Source organism: Mustela nigripes, chromosome 7, assembly GCF_022355385.1.
Source record: "Mustela nigripes isolate SB6536 chromosome 7, MUSNIG.SB6536, whole genome shotgun sequence".
NCBI lineage: Eukaryota > Metazoa > Chordata > Mammalia > Carnivora > Mustelidae > Mustela > Mustela nigripes.
This window is the reverse complement of record NC_081563.1, coordinates 1,654,582-1,673,061: the sequence shown is the minus strand read 5'-3', so window position 1 is coordinate 1,673,061 and position 18,480 is coordinate 1,654,582. Positions and strand designations below refer to the sequence as shown.

General features: G+C 53.0%; 1 protein-coding gene across 3 annotated transcripts in view; it reads right to left on the bottom strand.

The window, feature by feature from the left end:
• TRAPPC12 (trafficking protein particle complex subunit 12) overlaps positions 1-15,461 on the bottom strand; it is a 79,434-nt gene extending 63,973 nt beyond the window's left edge. For 2 of the 3 annotated variants that reach the window (XM_059405085.1, XM_059405087.1), the window contains exons 1-2: positions 15,345-15,461; positions 7,226-8,524 (exon numbers count right to left, since the gene is read on the bottom strand). In XM_059405085.1, the coding sequence (XP_059261068.1) occupies positions 7,226-8,428 (1,203 nt within the window). In that variant the 5' untranslated portion in view covers positions 8,429-8,524; positions 15,345-15,461. The remainder of the gene's footprint in view (positions 1-7,225; positions 8,525-15,344) is intronic. The other variant, XM_059405086.1, reaches the window with a different exon arrangement.
• Positions 15,462-18,480: the final 3,019 nt, after the last annotated feature.

Here is an 18,480-nt window from a genome sequence, read left to right as displayed (position 1 = left end):
CACAGAAGTTCCTGAGACAGGAGCACATGCAGGACTAACAAACGTCTTACCTATGAGGGCCCAGGGATGGGACATGTCTTCCCGCAAACCTACTGCTGCTGTGTCACTGAGCCGGAGGGGACTATGGCCCAGGAGTCAAGACACCTGACTGCACATCCTCCTATGGTTGCTGGAGAGGGAAGCAAATTTCTCCCACTCTGGAATTTTCTTAGAGCTATGCTGCTGCTCCCGGGGGGGGGGGGGGCCTCCACCTGGAAGCCTTGGCAACTCTTCAGTGAGGGCCTAGTGCATCCATGGCCAGAGCAGGAAACGTGGAGAGACAGCTGGGAATGAGCCAGGACTCAGGCAGGCAACGGGGAAGATGTCTGTCCCCCTCCAACCACCCCCTCCCGCCCCCAATCAGATGTGTTTATGCAAGAGCAAGGGGCTGGTCTCAGCTCACAGACGGCTGCGGGCCGCTGCCCCTCCTGCAGTCTGGGGACTGTTCACCAGTCCCTTCTTGATTTTAAGGGACAAAGACAACATGGAAGCCAGAGCAGCTGATTCACAGCATGCGGGCTTTACTGTCCGGGAAACAGGAAGCCACAGTGGTCGTGGGGCAGTGGTCTGAAGAGACAGTGGGCCACGCACCTGACCCTGCGCACACGGAGCTCTCTGCCCCGACCCCAGTGGGGAAGCTCCGGGAGCACGTGATCTCCTTGCTCCGTGCACTCTCCCAGCGTAAGCCAAATCTCCTGAACAAACAACATCAAAGAAACAAAAACGAGGCAAAACCCCAAACTGGTGAAATGTAAAATGGTGCAGCCATCCGGAAGACATTGCTCAAAATGTGAACCCCAGGGGTGCCTGGGTGGCTCAGTTGGTTGAGTCTCTGACTCTTGGTTTCAGCTCAGGTCATGATCTCAGCGTCCGGGAGCCAGCCCTGCGTCAGTCTCCACACTCATCGGGGCGTCTGCCTGAGAGTCTGTCTCTCTGTCTCTCGCGTGTGCACTCACGTGCTCTCTCTCTCTCTCAAATAAATCTTGAAAAAAACAAACCCGAGAGATGCCATGCCGTGCCGTGCCATGGAACCCAGCAGTTCCACTCTGAGGGACGCACCCAAGAGAGATGGAAACGTGACCCCACAAAACCTGTTCATGATGTTCACAAGCAGCGTTATTCACAACCGCCCAAAGTGGGAACAAACCCAATGCCCGTTGAAGGAAGAATGGGTAAAACGTGGAACACGCAAAGCTGGAACGTCACCTGACAATAAAAAGTGATGATGCAGGAGTGACGCAGGCTACAAAATGGGGCGCTCCTGAAAATATCATTGTCTGTAACAGACGCCAGTCACGTGAGACCACACGCTGTATGACTGCACTTGCGTGAAACGTCCAGAATGGGAGAATCCAGAGACAGAGAGATCAGTGCTTGGCTGGAGCTGGGGGAGGGGCGCGGGAGATGCGAGGTCAATCTGAAGGGCCTCTTTTGGAGGAGATAAAAACTGACTGTGGTGATGGCCGCACAATTCTGTCAAAATGCCAAAAACCAGTGAATTGTATGTTGAATGTGTGGCCTGTATGGCACATGAAGTGTTTTCCATAAAGCTGTAAAAACAAAACCAAAGGGGCGCCTGGGCGGCTCTGTGGGTTAAAGCCTCTGCCTTCGGCTCCACAGTCATGGTCTCAGGGTCCTGGGATTGAGCCCCGCATCGGGCTCTCTGCTTCACGGGGAGCCTGCTTCCTCCTCTCTCTCTGCCTGCCTCTCTGCCTGTTTGTGATTTCTCTGTCAAAAAAACAAAATCTTAAAAAAAAACCCTAAAAACAAAAAATAAACAAACTCTGAATATTTTTTTCTTGTGAGGCCCCCAAACACATTGGAATTTGAGAATGCTTCAACAAGGAGAGCCGTGGGGGGCTGCCACAGAATGGCCTGAACTGGCCCGCACATCTTCCCGAGCTCTCACGCTTCAGCTCAGTTCAGCAGATTCAGCTCAGGAGCCGCCTGTGTGGGTGGTGAGCAAAAGCAGCACCGGCAGGGGACTGTCCTAGTGTGAAGAAGGGAGGAAGCCATTGTTTTCTGACCCGGTGGAGGGCTGGGATCCCAAGACTGGGACAGATGACTTGAACTCTTGAATTCAAAGGCACATCAGTGTGAAGACGAGTCGCAGGTAGGGTGTGGTGAACTTGCTGAGGTGAGGAGACCAAGCTGGGAACCCGAGAGGCCGGGGTGGCTGGGGAGCTGGAAAGGAGGGAACGCTGCGCAGAAGCCTGACTCCACTGCTGGACACCATGTGGTCCACGCGCAGGGGGATGCTCTAGAAGATGAAACAACAGGGGGGCTGAGCACTTTTCAGTGCTCACACACGTTGAGAGACGTCAAGTTTATGCCAACTGTTGTGGAACACTCTCTATGAACACGGAGGCTCTCAAGAGATGTGAGAAAGGCCACCCATGAGTAAAAGCTCCTCTAACCTCACCCTAAGAAGCTTAAAAACAAAGCTGAAAAAGATCATGTCAATCTGCATATATCATACATGCCGACCAGAACGCCGACCAAAACCAGGAAACCCATGATGTCCAACCTCTAATCAAAAATGACGAGACACGACAAAGCCAGCACACGTGGCCCACAACCAAGAGAAGAGATAAGTACAAACAGACCCAGAGATTGCGGAGACGGCAGACCGTCTGGAGGAGAACCTTCAGGCTGCTACTACAAATGTTCGTGAGGGTCTGAGGTAGAACTTCAACACACTGGATAAAGAAAAGGATACGCAAAAGAAGCGAACGGAAATTTCAGAGATAAAAAATATGAAAAATTCATCAAAAAGCACCAGCTGCAAACTAAAAAGTAAAGAAGGAAAGACATACGGACTTCGGGACATGACTGCAAGAATTTCTAAGGGAAGCAAAAAGAAAGAAAACTCCAAAGCAAACACAGATCCTCCATGACCTCTGGCAAATCTGAGTAACGTGTGGAACTGGAGTCCCAGGAGCAGAGACAAGGGAGGGAGGAACTGAGAACTCTTGGAGGAAGTAAGGACCAGAATACTCCCAAGTGCGAAAACACATCCCAATGGAATCCACAAATCCAAGCAACAGAAACAGAAAAGAAAACCACGTGACAGCGCATCAGGGTCAAAGAACTGAAAACCAGTGATAAAATCTTAAAAGTAACCAGAGGAAAACACATACATTAGGAACAGAAGAGTGCAGATATAAAAGGGTGCCTGGGTGGCTCAGTCCTTAAGTGCTTGCCTGTGGCCGAGGTCAGGAGCCCACGGTCCTGGGATCGAGCCCCGTGTTCAGGTTCCGTGCTCAGCCAGGAGTCTGCCTCTCCCTCTCTGCGTCCCCCTCTTACCTGCTTGTGCTCTCTCCCTCTCAAATAAATAAGATCTTAAAATTATCACAAACTTCACATCCAGAATATGATGGAAGAGCATCATTAAAATGCTGAATGGGGGAAAAGAACACCTGCCAACTGCAAACATACTGCATGTCCAGAAAAAAATAACCTTTAAAAATGGAGATGACGGAAGTGGTTTCTACAGACTAATTAAAACTGAGAACACCGGGCTGGTGGAGCTGCAGAACAGGTGGTTCCTGTGCTTCTGGAGACTCCTGACAAGGGGTTTCCACACGGACCGTGTGGGCCTCTCTGACGGGATTCCAGTGAATTCCGAGGGGCAGGAAGGGTGAGGGGGAAGGTGCGAATGGGGGAACAGAGTGAGAAAGGGGTGGTGGAAGGAGCTAGTCTCCAAGTGTGTGCCAGGTTTCTCGCTCTGCCGGCATGGGCTGGAGAATCCTGACGCCCACGAGAAGGGCCTGGTCCCACCACCTCCCACACCCCGTCACCCTCAGCACCGAAGTTCTGCTGCTTCCGTTTATTCCCTTTTCCCGTTTCTGTCTCTCTATGAACAAGCACCATCCAGTGATTCTCCACGTCCCTTCCTTACTGGTTCCAAAAAGTTACGAACTACCACTTCCCCACAAACTTTCTGTTGACTCTTTGGAGGACAGAGGCCACAGGCAACCATAATGAGCTGAAAATGCCTGTGTCCTCCCTCTAATGTCACTGAAGAGGAAGGCGGTGTCACACGCTCCCCTTCCAGCTCCTAACTTAGCTAAGACCACCGCAGATGTCACTACACAGAGAAACAAATTAAAATCTTTTCAAGGTTTATCCCCCAGGAAGGTAATTTTTAATGAGGTGAGCAACCTGGAGAAAACCCGTGTTTTAGAACGCTGACTGAGAGTGAACATCTCTGTGGTAATAACAGTGACGGGGGGGGTAATTAATAAGTAAACCCAATCAATGGTTTCAAAAGCTGGTGTGCTGGAAAGTGAACACAGAACCCAATCTTCAGTCTTCTGCCAAATAAACACAGCACGTCGGCTCAAGGGTAAACACACGGTTCCCTTCACGTCGGCTCAAGGGTAAACACACGGTTCCCTTGCCGCCTGGGGACTGGGAACATCCAGATGAAGAGACGGCGAGCGCGCGTCCGGCACACCTGCCACGTGGGAGCGGCGGACGTGCTCTGGGAACTGGACGCGGTACTGGAGGCACCACCGGAGGACCTGAAGGAGGTCTTGAAAGGCAGGCAGGCCGCGCCTGGTCGGCTCCCGCACTCTGCCCGGGCAGCGGGAGCTCCCGGACCCTTGCGGACCTGCGCGGTGTCCTGACTTTCTCTCGGGCGGCTGCGTGCGACCGGGGAGGTAGGTCCCGGGAGCTTCAGAGCTAGGGAGGACCCGGGACACGGCCTGTGTACCCGATCCAGGGGAAAGCAGCCCGAACTTTGGCGCTTATGTTTCCTGACTCAAGAAGGACTGACACGTGGGGCAGCTCGGTACTTCGGGTCCGACACTAACCAGCGCGCAGGCTCTCTGGCATTCTAGGCCCAACCATGCAATGTCGTGTGCTCACCCCAGACTTCATGGCACCCAGAGTGCAACCCCTCCACACACCTCCAAACGTGCCCTAGAACCCCTGGGCAAAGTCATTTCCAGGGCAACGGTCCAATTTTCCTCTGAACTACAACGGGGGCCGCAAACCGCAAACAACAGATCGGGACGGAAGTGCTAAAAGGCCAGTCCCACGGAGGCTGCGGGAACAGAGGCACCGAGCACAGGCTCCCCATGGCGGGGACGGAAGGAACAGGAAGCAGAATACTGAAGCGCCCCCTCCCCACCCCGCAGGGAGAGTGGAGGCAGACAGGGCCAGGGAAGGGTGGGGAGGGGGTGTGTGAATGCGCCAATCAAATCCTGCACATCCAAGCGTCCCTTGAACTCAGAGTCCATAACCAGAATTCGTTACAAAGATCCCACAAAAGGGAGTTTATGTTCTGTATATTTTGCTTGAAATCGGAGATGGAAGCATCCAGGGTGCCTGGTGCACGGGGTGTGCACAGTAAGTGTTTGGTACCTGAACGCACAGTCAAGACTGCCACACGAAGTGTCCAGAACCTATGGGCTTGCACCACTAGGTCCCTAGCAAAGAGCTACCAGCTCCATGTTCCCAGTATGGCCCTTTCATGGGGCACAGCAGTCCACCAACACCACAACATCACGCATCCCACATTCCGGGCTTTCCAACCAGCCGTGCGTGTGCAGGACATGGCACCTGCTTCCCCAAGCGGGCGGAGATGCACGCGCACAAGGTCTGCCCCCAGGCCGGAGCGGTGCCCCCCATGCACTGGGCTGGGCCACAACCCTGCCATCACCTGCAGCGGGACTCCTTCCCACACGCTTGCGTTAACAAGCACACGACACGTACTTGTGAACGTTCTTCCTGTACCACGCATGCTACATGCCATCTGGTACCCAGGTTTTCAAATTTAACAACAAAATATAAACCTCGTTAAAAATTCTGCCGTATGGGGTGCATGGGTGGCTCAGTGGGTTAAAGCCTCTGCCTTCGGCTCAGGTCATGATCCCAGGGTCCTGGGATCGAGCCCTGCATTGGGCTCTCTGCTCAGCAGGGAGCCTGCTTTCTCCTCTCTCTCTGCCTACCTCTCTGCCTACTTGTGATCTCCATCTGTCAAATAAATAAATAAAATCTTTAAAAAAAATTCCGCTGTATCATTATTTTTAAGCATTTTTTTATTTTTTAAAAAAGATTTATTTATTCGAAGGGGAGCACGAGAAAGTGTGTACAAGCAGGGGGTGGGGAGGGGCAGAGGTAGAGGGAGAAGCAGGACTGCCTGCTGAACAGGGAGCCCAGGAGCCTGAAGTGGGGATCGATCCCAGGACCCTGAGGTCACAACCTCAGGGAAGGCAGATGCTTCACTGACTGAGCCCCCTGGAGCCCCGCCTCCGTTAATATTCCATCGGACCAACGAGTCAGATGTATTCAAGCAGCCTCCTGGTAACGACTTTTGGGTCCCTTCAGATGCTTGGCCATAATAAACCACACTCTGACAGGCATCCCAAAAGCTGGGTATCTGCATACCGGTGACATTATTCTCTTATAAAAAAATTCCTCAGACTGGCTTTCTGGACCAAATAATATGCACATTTGGATGCTGATTTAAAAACTTTATTTAAAAAAGTTTGTACCAACTTATGGTCCCATTAGGGCTGCCTGAGACAGGCCATTTTCTCACACTTTAGCAAACATGGAGTAATCATAAATCAAATGCCTAATTAGATAACAGAAAATGGAGATAATCTTATTGTCTTTAATTGGTAGATTGAAGTTCTCTATGTCACTATTATATAAAATGTTGAAATCATTTATGTGATTTGTTACTTTGTTGGGCCATCCACTTTTTTTAATGAGTCTATAAAACTGTGTATCAAGCATGTAAAATGCGAAACTCCCCAGATTTAAAATGAAAGGAATGGGGGACTTATGATTGCTGAAGCTTACATGTCACAAATAACCAGACCACACGAAGTTCCCCATTACATCAAAGAATTATGAGGTAACTCTCTACCTTGCTGGCGTGTACTTCTAAGACTTTGACCACTGCCTTAAATATATGACATCAGGGAAATCAACGGAGTTCCAAATTAACTAGTGACGTAACACAGACTCTCCAAATGAGGATTTTAGGAATCCCTGAGAAATGAGGACTTTTCAGTCCTTGAGAGGCACGCGCGCGTGTGCGCGTGTGGGCATACCCGCCCCCCCCCATAGCAGAGGTTAGGAGAGGGAGAGAAAGCAAAAAGACGAGAGGAACTGAAGTGGCCGCCGAGTCCCGCCACCAACACTCCCTCTAAGGATGTCTCCCACCTACCTGGATGTTGTCAAACTTGAGGCCCGGCATGGTGAGGCTCTCCTTGTCGACAAACACTGTGCTGTACTGCTGGGTGGCTACTGAAATCAGGATGTTCCTGGTCGCCTCCCCGGGGAGCCAGGCGTCACTTCTGCGGTCCGTCTCGCTCATGCTCAGTGCTGTGGCAAAGGGGTCCTCGCTCCCCGCAAACACAGCCTGGATCTGGGAAAACGGTTTTGGAGACTGAGAGATTTCTAGAGAAGCTGTGGAAACCCCTGCTTCTGACTTTTCCATCCCTGGGGAGTGAGAAGGCTCGGCGGCACCTGGGGACCTCTCTCCCCCTGCAGTGGAGAGCGAAGACAGATTTTCTGGAGCCGAAGAGCCTGCGTTGGGGTTACTGACGGAGATGAAAGTGGACGTCGTGAACGAGTCGAAGAAGTCTGAGGCCAAGGAGTTAGTGCTGGCGGGATCGCCAAAAAATTTACTCAGGCTGGGGCTTGGCTGCACCGCCTGGGGAGGGGTCTTGGCCACCGTCTCGCTGGCACCGCTGAAGCTCGGAGACTTCACCATCTGGGACTCGAAGCCGTCCCGCAGCAGCAGCGGCGGCGGCTGGGAGTGGGCGGGGAGCGGCTGGCTGAAGATGGTGCACACGGGGATGGGCTCCTCGTGGGGAGGGGACTGCCTCAAGGGTGCAGCGCCCCCCGGCCCCTCCGGGCCAGGGCTCCTGTCCCCTGGGCCAGGGTCCTCTGCTCCCTCCTCCCCCAAGGCCGGCACACCTGTGACTTGACTGTGCTCTGGGTCGGGGGTCGTGCCAGAGATGTCTTCGGATGCACCCTCTCCGTCACTTCCACTGTCCTTGCTCAGGGTGTCCACGGCTCCTTCGTCCTCGAGACTCTCCAGTCTGGGACCTGCGCTGCCTCCTGCAGGGTCCCCAACATCCCGCAAACAGCTGAGGTCACCTGCGTCATCTTCGCTATTATTCGGAGAGTCAGAAATGAGGACGCTTTCCATCATGTGCTCGTTGAGCTTATCTACAAAGTTATTAGAATCTTCCGACGTAGTCTCATTCTCTTCAGACCCGAACTCGTCCCCGCCGAGGTCGATGGTTTCCTCGTGATAAAGCAGGTGCCCCTGCTCTCCCTGCGGAGCGCTGCTCCCGGCTTGTCCCTCGGCCGGACGCGAGTCCCCAGTCCCGCTCTGCTCGGCGCTGTGAGCGTTCTCCATGGTGCCCTGAAGCAAAGACAGACAGGAACCGGCCTCGTCAGCTTTCCGCTCAGTTCTCGAGCTGGTCTCACCTTCTTGTTCAAACTCTTTTCTAAACTTAAAAACAAATGGTGGATACGTGTCATTATACCTTTGCCCAAACTCCCGGGACACGTAACACCAAGTGTGAGCCCTAAAGCAGACTGTGGACTTTGTGTGATTGTGCTGTGTCAGCACAAGGTCCCTGACCGTAACAGACACGCTGCTTGGTGGGGGAGGTGATGGGAACACGGGAAATCTCCGACCTTCTGCTCAAAATTTCACAGCGAGCCTACTACAGCTGCTCCAAAAAACAGTCTATGAATACATGTTTATCAGGTATATATTCAAATGGTTCCCAACTCAAGACTCCATTTCTCCAACCATCTAGTGATCGACTGATCGTGGTAAAAGGTATGTAACATAACCACCTTAATCATTTACCACCTTATCCATTTCTGAGTTCACAACAAAGTAGTACTCATACATTCCTGTCACTGTGCAACCATCACACCGATCTCCAGAACTCTTATTTTATTTTATTTTATTTTTTAAGATTTCATCTATTTGACAGCGATCACAAGGAGGCAGAGGCAGGCAGAAAGAGAGGGGGAAGCAGGCTCCCCGCTGAGCAAAGAGCCTGATGTGGGGCTCGATCCCAGGACCCTGAGATCATGACCTGAGCCGAAGGCAGAGGCTTAACCCACTGAGCCACCCAGGCGCCCCCAGAACTCCTCTCATTTTGCAAAACTGAAACACTGTGGCCATTAAGCAATGACTGCCCAGCGCTCCCCGGCCCCCACTGCCAGCCCCTGATAATGGCCTTCTGCTTTACGACTCCATGACTCTGACCACTCTAGGTACCACGTAGTACGCTGTCCCACACATGCTGTAGAGGGACAACATACTACTTGCCCTTTTGTGACTGGCTTATTCTACTTAGCATAACGTCCTCAAGGTTCACCCGTGCTGCAGTAGGTCAGTTTCCTCATTTTCTCAGGCTGAGTCACAAGCCACGCTACTTCCGTTTCCCCGCCCGTCCACGGACCAACACCTGGCTTGCTCCCACGCTTCGGCTACTGTGACTGCTGCTATGAACACGTGTGTACAAGTATCTCTCTGAGTCCTTGCTTTTAATTCCTTTGGGTATGTACCCAGAAGCAGGACTGCCGAATCATAAGGCAGTTCTATTTTTAAGTATTTGAGCAACCAACCAACAAACTGTTTTCCATAGTAGTTGCACCATTTTACATTCCCTGAAAGAGAATACGAGGATTTCAATTTCTCCACATTCTTGATGACACTTGTTACTTCCTGTTCTCATACTAGCTTTCCTAACAGGGATGGGGTCGCCGGCCTTTTACTTATTATTATTTTATTTATTCTTAGCTGGCAGAGTAGGCGAGAAGCCAATGAAACACAAAGGCCCTGTTGCCTGCCTTCCAGCCTAGCTACCAGCCTCGGTGCAGTTCTTGTGGATTTACATCAGTAGGGACAACGGCTGAGTCTGCTTGGGTTGCATGTCTGGAGAAAGCTGTATTATTGTACTGTGCGTGTGTAGTGATCTATGGGTCCACATGTCCGGTTTGGGTTATAAAAGGTGGAGAAACCTGAACGGATCGTGCCTGTGACATTCTCCCAGGAGAAGTGCTATAGTGGGACACATGAAAAAATGTTCATCATCACTGGCCATTAGGGAGATTCAAATCAAAACCACACTGAGAGACCACCTTACACCAGTCAGAATGGCCAAAATTAACAAGACAGGAAACAACATGTGTTGGAGAGGATGTGGAGAAAGGGGAAGCCTCTTCCACTGTTGGTGGGAATGCAAGTTGGTGCAGCCACTTTGGAGAACAGTGTGGAGATTCCTCAAGAAATTAAAAATAGAACTTCCCTATGACCCTGCCATTGCACTCCTGGGTATTTACCCCAAAGATACAGATGTCGTGAAAAGAAGGGCCATCTGTGCCCCAACGTTCATAGCAGCAATGGCCACGGTCGCCAAACTGTGGAAAGAACCAAGATGCCCTTCAACGGATGAATGGATGAGGAAGATGTGGTCCATATACACTATGGAGTATTATGCCTCCATCAGAAAGGATGAATACCCAACTTTTGTAGCAACATGGACGGGACTGGAAGAGATTATGCTGAGTGAAATAAGTCAAGCAGAGACAGTCAGTTATCATATGGTTTCACTTATGTGTGGAGCATAACAAATAGCATGGAGGGAGGAGAGGTGAACTGAATTGGGGAAGTCGGAGGGGGAGACGGACCATGAGAGACTGTGGACTCTGAGAAACAAACGGAGGATTTTGGAGGGAAGGGGGTAGGGGGTTGGGTGAGCCTGGTGGTGGGTACTGTGGAGGGCACCGACTGCATGGAGCCCTGGGTGTGCTGCATAAACAATGAATTCTGAACACTGAAAAGAAATTTTAAAAAAAGAAGAGCTGTAGCAGCTTTGGGGCCGGGTGTGGAAAGTCGCAGGTTACAGCGTGAGTGTGAAAGCACAATGAAGTAACGACACGCTGTGCCTGCTCTTCCCGGCCCAGCTGCAGACCCCTCTCCCATGAAGCCGATACACTCTGACGTCCTCCCTGGGATGTCGTCTGCCTGAACTGAGCCCAAGAAAGAGAAGCCGGACCGCGACAGAGTCCCCTCCCCGAGGCAGGCTGACCGCCAGGGCTACTGAGCCAGACGAGCTGCTGGGTGTACTCTGGCTCGGCCCTGTTCGGAGGGTTTTACGTGTCTCACTCGGTCCTCACAGCCACCCTGTGGTCCAAGTGCCACCATGTCCTTCACCTTGCGGATGAGGAAGTGGTGTCCAGGGAGGTCACGCCCGCTCAAAGCTGTGCCGCTAGGAAGCGGAGAAACTGGGGCTGGTTCAAGTTGAAACGCTGGGTTGACACAGGGTGGCAGAGGCCACAGACTGAAAAAAGGAGTTTGAATTCTAAAGAAAATGTGCTTCTTTTCTTGAAGAACTTTCTTAGCAAAAGCTACTGTATGGGGCGCCTGGGTGGCTCAGTTGTTAAGCGTCTGCCTTCAGCTCAGGTCAGGATCCCAGGGTCCTGGGATGGAGCCCTGCAGGGGGCTCCTGGCTCAGGAGGAAGTCTGCTTCTCCCTCTGCCTGCCACTCCTCCTGCGTGTGTTCCCTCTCTCCCTGTCAAATAAATTAATAAAATCTTAAAAAAAAAAAAAGCTATTGTAGATAGTTATATTCTTCCAGTGAACAAAGTCCAATTAAAATGAGGTTTTCTCGGGGCGCCTACGTGGCTCAGTGGGTTAAGCCTCTGCCTTCAACTCAGGTCATCTCAGGTCATGATCTCAGGGTCCTGGGATCGAGCCCTACATCGGACTCTCTGCTCAGCAGGGAGCCTGCTTCCCCTCTCTCTCTGCCTGCCTCTCTGCCTACTTGTGGTCTCTCTCTATCATATAAATAAATAAAATCTTTAAAAACAAAAAAAAGATGAGGATTTCTCTAGCAAAAAAAAAAAAAAAAAATGCTTGCTTGACCTTTAGAAACTATACTTAGCTGATCTCTAGATAAGGGTGGTTCTTTGTCAACACTTCCACAGTTTTCCAAATTAGCTGTCCTTCCTTTTTACAGCCTGGTCACCCTGGGATCTAAAAACAAGATTACTTTAAAGTAGAGAATCAAAGTTAAACACTTTGGAGAAGTTTCTTATCCAGCACAGTGACTAATTCCCCATTTGTTACATATGCACCTGATTAGCTACAAAGGAGTAAAAAATGAAAGGAAAAAGGAACAAAAGCCTTTTTCTGGTACTATTTCACGGCAAGGCAGACTGGAGGCTGCCTGGAGAACATGAGCAAATGGGTGGGCTGGCACACGTGGGGCCGTCCCCGGGGTCCTCTCTGCACAGCACAGGCTGGGCAGGAAGATCAAGGGAACAATAAACACAACTTCCGTTCACCTGGGCAGTAGCTGAATGCAATGTCATCGGTGCCCTAGTACACAGAAGGGGACCCCGAGAATCAGAGCAGTGACAGGACTCGCCTAACATCACTGGTAGTGGGGTGCCTGGCCGGCTCAGTCAATGGAGTATATGACTCTTGATCTTGGGATTGTGAGTTTGAACCCCACACTGGGTATAGACAGACACTACTTAAAATAAAATCTTTAAAATAAAATAGTATAATCACTCGTAGGAGCGCTTGGATGGCTCAGTGGGTTAAGTATCTGCCTTTGGCTTAGGTCACGATCCCAGGGTCCTGGGATTGAACCTGCAACAGGCTCCCTGCTTCCTGAGGAGTCCGCTTCTCCCTCTCCCTCTGCCCCTTCCCCTGCTCATATTTTCTGTCACTGTCAAAGAAATAAAATCTTAAAAAAAAAACCAAATCACTGGCAGTAAATGACACCGGCAGGAACGGAGTTTGGTCCTTCCCGACTAATCCTCACGGGGACGGACACATCGCAGCCCCCCCGCACAGCGCCTGCTGCCTGGGAGGTGCCAGAGACTACAGCTGGGTTAACTGCTGGTTCGGAGCCTCTCTCAGAATGAAAACGGTTCACGCTGTACGTCCGGAAACCCGATACTACACCAACAGCTCGCGGCTGAGTAACACAGGCTATAAGAAAAGGTCTGATACAATTACAGGAAAAGTTAACGAATATCAGAACTGGAAAAATCACATTGTCCTTAGGTACAGGGAAGGCTGAAGAAAGTTCTACTTCAAAATTAGCAGAAATAAGTACGAGTCCGGTGAATGTGTACGTGTTTAGACACAGAGACAGACCCAAATGGGGGCACCAGAGAAGGACTGTGCAGGTCACACGGAGCTACTTCCCACAATTCACTGGAGCGAGAGAAAGCTAATCACTGTGCAAGACCCACTCATTCCGTGGACGGGATACTCACAGCAAGAAACAGCTGCTTCAGCAGTAAAGAATCAGACATTGAAAACAACGAGTTTCTAGGGAAAAAAAGTCTATGAAACAGGCAGATTTTTAGAAACGACAGCTCCTAGAGAGTTGTGGGAAAACTTATTTATTGAGAGTAGAAATGTAAGTTTTCTGCAGGTCGGGTAGGCCAAAGATAAAACTCCGACACAGCGACTGTGTGTATCAATTTATCTAAAATTTTTTTTTTAAAGATTTTATTTACTTATTTGTCAGACAGATCACAAGGAGGCAGAGAGGCAGGCAGAGAGCGAGGAGAAAGCAGGCTCCCCGTGGGACAGAGAGCCCGATGCAGGGGCTCCATCCCAAGACCCTGGAATCATGACCTGAGCCGAAGGCAGAGGCTTAGCCCATTGGGACACCCAGGCGCCCCTCACTGTAAGCTTCTTGAAGCCAAAGATCATTTATATCATTTATATATTTTTTACGATTTTTATTTTCCTGAGAAGAGAGAGACGGGGCAGAGGTGGGGGGAGGGGCTGAGGGAGAGGGACGAGCAGACCCCTGCTGGGCAGCGAGCCGGACAGAGGGCTCGATCCCAAGAGCACGATCATGACCTGAGCCGAAGGCAGAGGCTTACCTGAGCCACGCAGGCGCCCCACCTTACGGTATTTTTAAAGTACTGACTTTTCAGCGATTATTTGAGATGAAGTTTCATTAGGGACAACCCAGGAACAACAAGGAAAATCGCAGTAGCTCAGGTTCCCTTTTGGACGGGACGCTGGACTCGCAAGTCCCTCCAGGCCGCGAAAACGTAAATCCTCTTTCCGCGAACACCGATGCCGCGGAGCACGGGTCCGACTCCCGCAGCCCCGGCGGACGGCGGACCGCACATTCCCGCAGCCCCGCGGACGGCGGACCGCACATTCCCGCAGCCCCGGCGGACGGCGGACCGCACAGTCCCGCAGCCCCGCGGACGGCGGACCGCACAGTCCCGCAGCCCCGCGGACGGCGGACCGCACATTCCCGCAGCCCCGGCGGACGGCGGACCGCACACTCCCGCAGCCCCGCGGACGGCGGACCGCACAGTCCCGCAGCCCCGGCAGAGGGCGGACCGCACACTCCCGCAGCCCCGGTGGAGGACCCGCCCGGTCGGGCATTCCCCGCGCACCGTCTTCCCACGCGCAGGGCCACTCACCGAGAAAACCAGACGGCCTGGCACAGGCGACTGTCCCTGCCGGACGCCGGGGCACCGGACTCCGGTTTCTGCCCGTGCCCCCGGCAGGCTGCGGGTCGGACCCCCGCCCGCGCAGCAGCGCAGGCCAGAGCCCCGGGCACCAGGTCCGAGGAACTGCTAAGCCGCAGCCTCACGGCTCGGCGACCCTGCAGAGTGACCGCGCCGCAGTCCGCACACCGCGCTCACCGGCGTCAGCAGGACCCGGGCGCGGGGCCCCTGCACGCGGCCCCGAGCGGCCGAACCGCCCTGCGGCCGCCCCCCCCCGCAGCGAGCCGGGCTCACGGTCCGTCCGGCCGCTCCGCGCCCAGCTCGCGCCGGCGTCCGGGAAGACCCGAGGCGGCGGGAACGGGAGGCCGCGCCCGGGCGTCCCGGGAAGCACGCGCTCTCGGTGCCGCGGCGCACGCACTCGGCCGCTCCGGCCCGCCCGCCCGCGGCTCCGCGAGGACCGACGCGCAGCGACAGCGGCGCCGCCGCACGTCCCCCGCACCGCGTTCGGTCGGCAGGTCCGCGCGTCCACGGAGAGCCGACGGCGGACTCCGGCGCCTCCCCGGCCACGCGCTCCCCGAGGGCCGCAGCCGGGGCCTGCGGGACCCCCCAGGACGAGGCGTCACCGAGCCGCGCCCCGCGGAGGAGCCCCCAGGGCGGGCGCCGGGAGAGGAGACCCCCGGCCCCGCAGCAGCGGCGACGAGCGCACGGGCCGCCGACGGGGGCTTTCCCGAGCGGCCGGGCTCTGGGCCGGCGGGGCTGGGCTTAGGGACGACCCGACCCCTCCCCACATTCCCGGCCCTGAGTCTCACCTGCCACCTGCCCCGGGGACTGCGGAGGCGCTCAGCTGCCGCGGCGACCGGACACTGCGCGGAAGTCGGACGCAGACCGGAAGTAGGGACTGGACCGTGTCCCTCCTGCGGCCTCTGCGCCTGCGCGCGCTCTCCGAGCCGCTTCCGCGGCATGCGCACGAGCATGCGCAGTGCATGGACGGCCGCCCAGCAGATTTCCGTTTCCTGCTGCGGTGGGCAGGACTTGCACCGGGCCTTGCGGGGGGCGGGGAATGGGCGGGGCCAGTTGCGTCATCCCTGGGGGTGGGGAGGGAAATTAGTTTGACGCTCACACTACTGGGATGTGGTGGGAAGGGCAGGTGGCAGAGAGAAGGCCTTTTCATTTTATTCTTTTTATTCCTGGCCAGAGCACCCAGGAAACACTTATTTGTAGAATTTTTTCTTTATGCTTATCAGTATTTTCTACTTTTCCTGCTGTGTATCCGGACTACCCGTGTAACAGCATTCATGATAAAGACGGCAGTGATGGTATCAGTCGTACGTGGGTACATTTAATCCGGCCGCGCGAGAGAGCTTTCTCTTAGCTCCACAGCTGAGTCTCAGGCGATCGGACACAGCGATCTGGGCCGCTGCTTCCTAGATTTTTTTACTGCAATCACTGAGGGCTCCTTATTTGTTTGAGGGATATCTGTTGAGTATTAACTGTGCCTGGCGGAGCACTAGGCACTAGGATACAGCGGAGAAAATCCATTTCTATTTTCTTTTCATACGTGATTACATTTTTTATTTTTGACAATATAGTACCTATTCAATGCATACAATGCAATGTCTTGACACGTGTGCATTGTGAAATGAGAACCAAGCCGATCAAATTAACACATCCATCACCCCAATGTTACTTTTTTTGTGGATGTGTGATGAAAACACTTGAGATCTACTCTCAAAAGCCTCAAGTATAGAGTATCTTATTATTAACTGTAATCATCATTCTGTACATCAGGTCTCCAGAACTTATTTGCCTTATAATTGGAAAGTTGTGTCCTTTGATCACTTGCTGCTTTCCCTTTACCACTAAGCCTCTGGTAAACACCATTCTACTCCTACAATGAGTTCAAAGGCTGCTTTTTTCCCCCTCCATATTTCAAATGTAGGTGTGTACTCATACAGTATTTGTCTTTCTGTGTTTGGCTTATTTCATTTACCAGAATGTCCTCCAGATTCATCCATGTTTAGCAAATGATAGTGATGAAGTTCTAGAACCGAGGTGAGGTTCAGAGCTGACGGCTAAGAAAGAATTCTTAAGACATCTTTGGTGCAAAAAAGGTGGTTTATTAGAGCATGGGGACAGGACCCATGGGCAGACGGAGATGCTTCACTGGGCATGTGAGGAGTGGCTGGTTATATACACAGGAGTTGGGTAGGTGAGGACAAAGGGGTGTTCAGAAGGGCTATTGGGGTAAAGAAGACTGTCAGGATATTGAAGGCCTGGTTACTATCAAACCAAGGCCACTTTCCCTCTAATGAGGCACTAACATAAAGACAATTGGGAGTCTCCTGGTGGAATGTTACATTCCTGCTATCAAGCGTCCTTGTTAGTGAGATTTGGGTTTAGAAGAAATTTATTTACTTTTCCTTCTACCTCAGCCTCCTTCAGTTTTTATGGAGGGGAGGGCAACATTAGGGCTTGAGGAACTGAGTTATGTGCCTTTGGAAATTGGGGTATTGATAGGGTAACTTCTTTGTTGTACAACTCAAGGACATTTGTAAGCCAAGGAAGACTCCTGCCTTGTAGGATTGTGATCTCTGCAAGTTAACTAGTTTTCCTTCTAGGGCAGTCAGGGGTGCTTGAGGAATGTGACACATATTTCCGAGGGGAGCGGGTGGACAGGGGGTGCAAGGTGCCAGCTTTGCTTTGTCCTCAGCCAGCCTCCTGCTCCCTCATCAATAGGATTTCATTTTTAAGGCTAAATAACATTCCACTGTGCGTGTGTGCGTTGCGGGGGGCGCCCGTGTGTGCCACATTTCATCCATTCATCTGTCTATGGACCATTATTGTTTCCTTGTCTTGGTTGCTGCGACTAAGGATGCAGTGAACATCAGAGCACAGATGTCTCTTTGACGTGGTGATTTTATCTCCTTTGACTCCCGGAACTGGGAATGCTGGAACAGTGATCCTTACAGATGTGAGGTGACAGCTCACTGTGGTTTTGGTTTGTATTTCCCTGTTGATCAGAGATGTTGGGCACCTTTTCATACACCTGTTCCAAACCTTGCCATTTGCCATGAAGATGGAAGTTAAATAGTCGGAGAGGTGTGCGGTCCCGGAAAGCAGAGGAACCCAGCTTAGTGAAGGGGGTTCTCCTACGGCATTTTGGGATTCCGTGCAGTTTCCCTTCTGTCTGTTGAGGACATGGTCAAGGCAGGCGTAGTCAAGGAATGCTGTCTAAGCAGTGTCCTCCAGGACCATCTCTGGACATCCCCAGGGAACCCAGGGTCTTCTCAGCAGGTTCCTATTCAGAGTCAAATGCTGGTCAGATGTTGCCAGCGGTGCAGGTCACTCCCTGGCGCAGGGCTGGCACTGCTTATCCCCCCGGAGGGGGGCTGCCTGCGGCCTGAGTGAGCGCGGCCACCGACAGGGATCCTAGGCGGTGCCCTGGCGAGTCCACAGACCAGGCACACGTCCAGCTCCGCACTTACTACGTCGGTGCCGTCCACGGTCAGTTCTGCAGCCGCTCACCGCTAAGACGGAAGAATGCTACCTTAGGCGCAGGGTTAGAGGCAAGAACTTCAAGGCAGGGCCTGTGAAGCGTCTGTCCCTGCGCCCTGCTGGGCACGAATGATAACAACCCCCGGCAGGGCCAGGTGAGCGATTCCGTCCGGGGGGACCGAGCAGGGAGGGCTCCGAGCGGGGGACGTCTGCGGGACGCCCGCCCACCGACCCAGCCAGTCCGTGTCCTACCGACCGACCCGTCCTCCGCCCCCGGAGATCCGGCTCCCGCCCAGGCTCCTCCCCGCCGGGTCCGCCTCCTGCGGCCAGAGGGTTTGAGAACCCGTTTGGAGTCAAGTGAGCATGCGCCAGAGCCTCGAGCCGTTTCCATTGGCAGCCGGAGAGGAGCGTGTTGATGACGCAGCAGGAAAATACAGGAAGTAAGGCCTA